We start from the raw sequence: 1,390 nt of genomic DNA on the forward strand, positions 1-1,390 counted from the left end.
GAGAAATCAGTCCAAGGTGTGACCATAGAGATGAGGAGCGAAGTGGCAGAGCCTGAGACCCCACAGCTGCAGGGGAGGGAGTGGGGAAGGTGCCGACCTGGTCTCCCTGATCCTCCGCAGCGTCTCATACACCTGCAGGAAAAACTGCCGCGGGATCCCCTGCAGCCCCAGGATGTTCTGTGCAGGAAGACAAAGCCTGGTGACAGCGTGGTGACAGCCCAGCTCAGCCCCAGCTGCCGGGTGCCTCAGCCCCTGGAGCCGCGCCGTCCCCCACGACCGCAGCCATTGGCCAACAGCGGCCTGCCAGCTGCTGGCAGAGGCTCTGATTTGGGGTAACCACAAAGGAAGTGTGGCAGCCCCAGCAGAGCCGCACGGCCTCAGGTCCCTGAGAAGCCAGTGAGGAGCTGAGGGGCTGCAAAAAACCCCCTGCAGCTCCCATCACTGCAAACCCACCGTGCCAGAGATCACCCAGTACCCCCTGCCAGTGACCAAATCAAATGTCCTGGTTTTACTGCTGTCCTGGATGTCACCAGCTGGTCACAAGCAAAGGGTGTGTTTGGCTTGGTCTGCTCAGAGCAGAGCTCTCAGGGACCCAGCAGAACTGCTGGCAGGGGGTCTCATGACCCCTTTGGGGCTCCTTCCTCTGGTACCAAGCACATCACCCAGCCTGGTGCTAAATATCCCAGTTCCACAGCACCAGGAGACAGCTGGTGAGGCATCCAGGGCAGAGTAGATCCTACCTTGATCTGGTTGAAGCTAATGGTGATGGAAGCAGCCGATGTGAACCCTTTAATGACAGGGCAGGAAATGAAATCCAGAAGGAATCCTGTGTGGGATGGGCAGCACTGAGCACACTGCTGGCCCTGGTAGGCACCCAAACCAGTTGTTTGTGTGCACACAGAGCTGTCACAAGCATTAGCAGGATGACCCCAGCATCCTGGAAAGCTGAGAGGAGGAGGGAACAGCTACAGGATGTACAGCAACATCCTAAAAATACAATGGTGCATGGCAAGAGCATCTCACCGAGGTGCAGGAGCCCCATGGCCAGCTGGATGCAGCCAGAGAGGAAGGCGAGCAGGACGGCATAGACAGGCTCGTGGAACGCGTACGAGGAGACGAGCAGGGACATGATGGCCGTGGGACCCAGCGTCACGTCCTTGGCAGTGCCCAGGAAGAAGTAGACGAAGCAGCCCATGAAGGAGGAATAGAGGCCATACTGCAGGGGGGCAGAAGGGGCACTGGCACAACGCTGGGAGCTGGGAGAGGCCAGAAACCTCCCGGCGAGGAGGGCTGGGCTGATCTCGGGTCACTCCAGGGCACTTGGCACACACAGGGCGTCAGGAGCTTCCTGCCCGGAAAACGGGCGACTGCAAAGGATCGGCCCTTGGTC

At 59.5% G+C, this 1,390-nt stretch overlaps 1 protein-coding gene across 1 annotated transcript in view; it reads right to left on the minus strand.

Annotated features, from left to right (window-relative positions):
- The window catches only part of SLC26A11 (solute carrier family 26 member 11), a gene marked incomplete at its 5' end in the record, with an annotated part of 6,762 nt that extends 5,456 nt beyond the window's left edge, over positions 1–1,306 (minus strand). Inside the window, 3 exons of the mRNA XM_029960118.1 lie at positions 24–177; positions 741–826; positions 1,024–1,306. Coding sequence (XP_029815978.1) covers positions 24–177; positions 741–826; positions 1,024–1,306 — 523 coding nt within the window. The remainder of the gene's footprint in view (positions 1–23; positions 178–740; positions 827–1,023) is intronic.
- Positions 1,307–1,390: the final 84 nt, after the last annotated feature.

This window comes from Manacus vitellinus, unplaced genomic scaffold (assembly GCF_001715985.3).
Source record: "Manacus vitellinus isolate BGI_N305 unplaced genomic scaffold, ASM171598v3 scaffold_24_pilon, whole genome shotgun sequence".
NCBI classification, from domain to species: domain Eukaryota; kingdom Metazoa; phylum Chordata; class Aves; order Passeriformes; family Pipridae; genus Manacus; species Manacus vitellinus.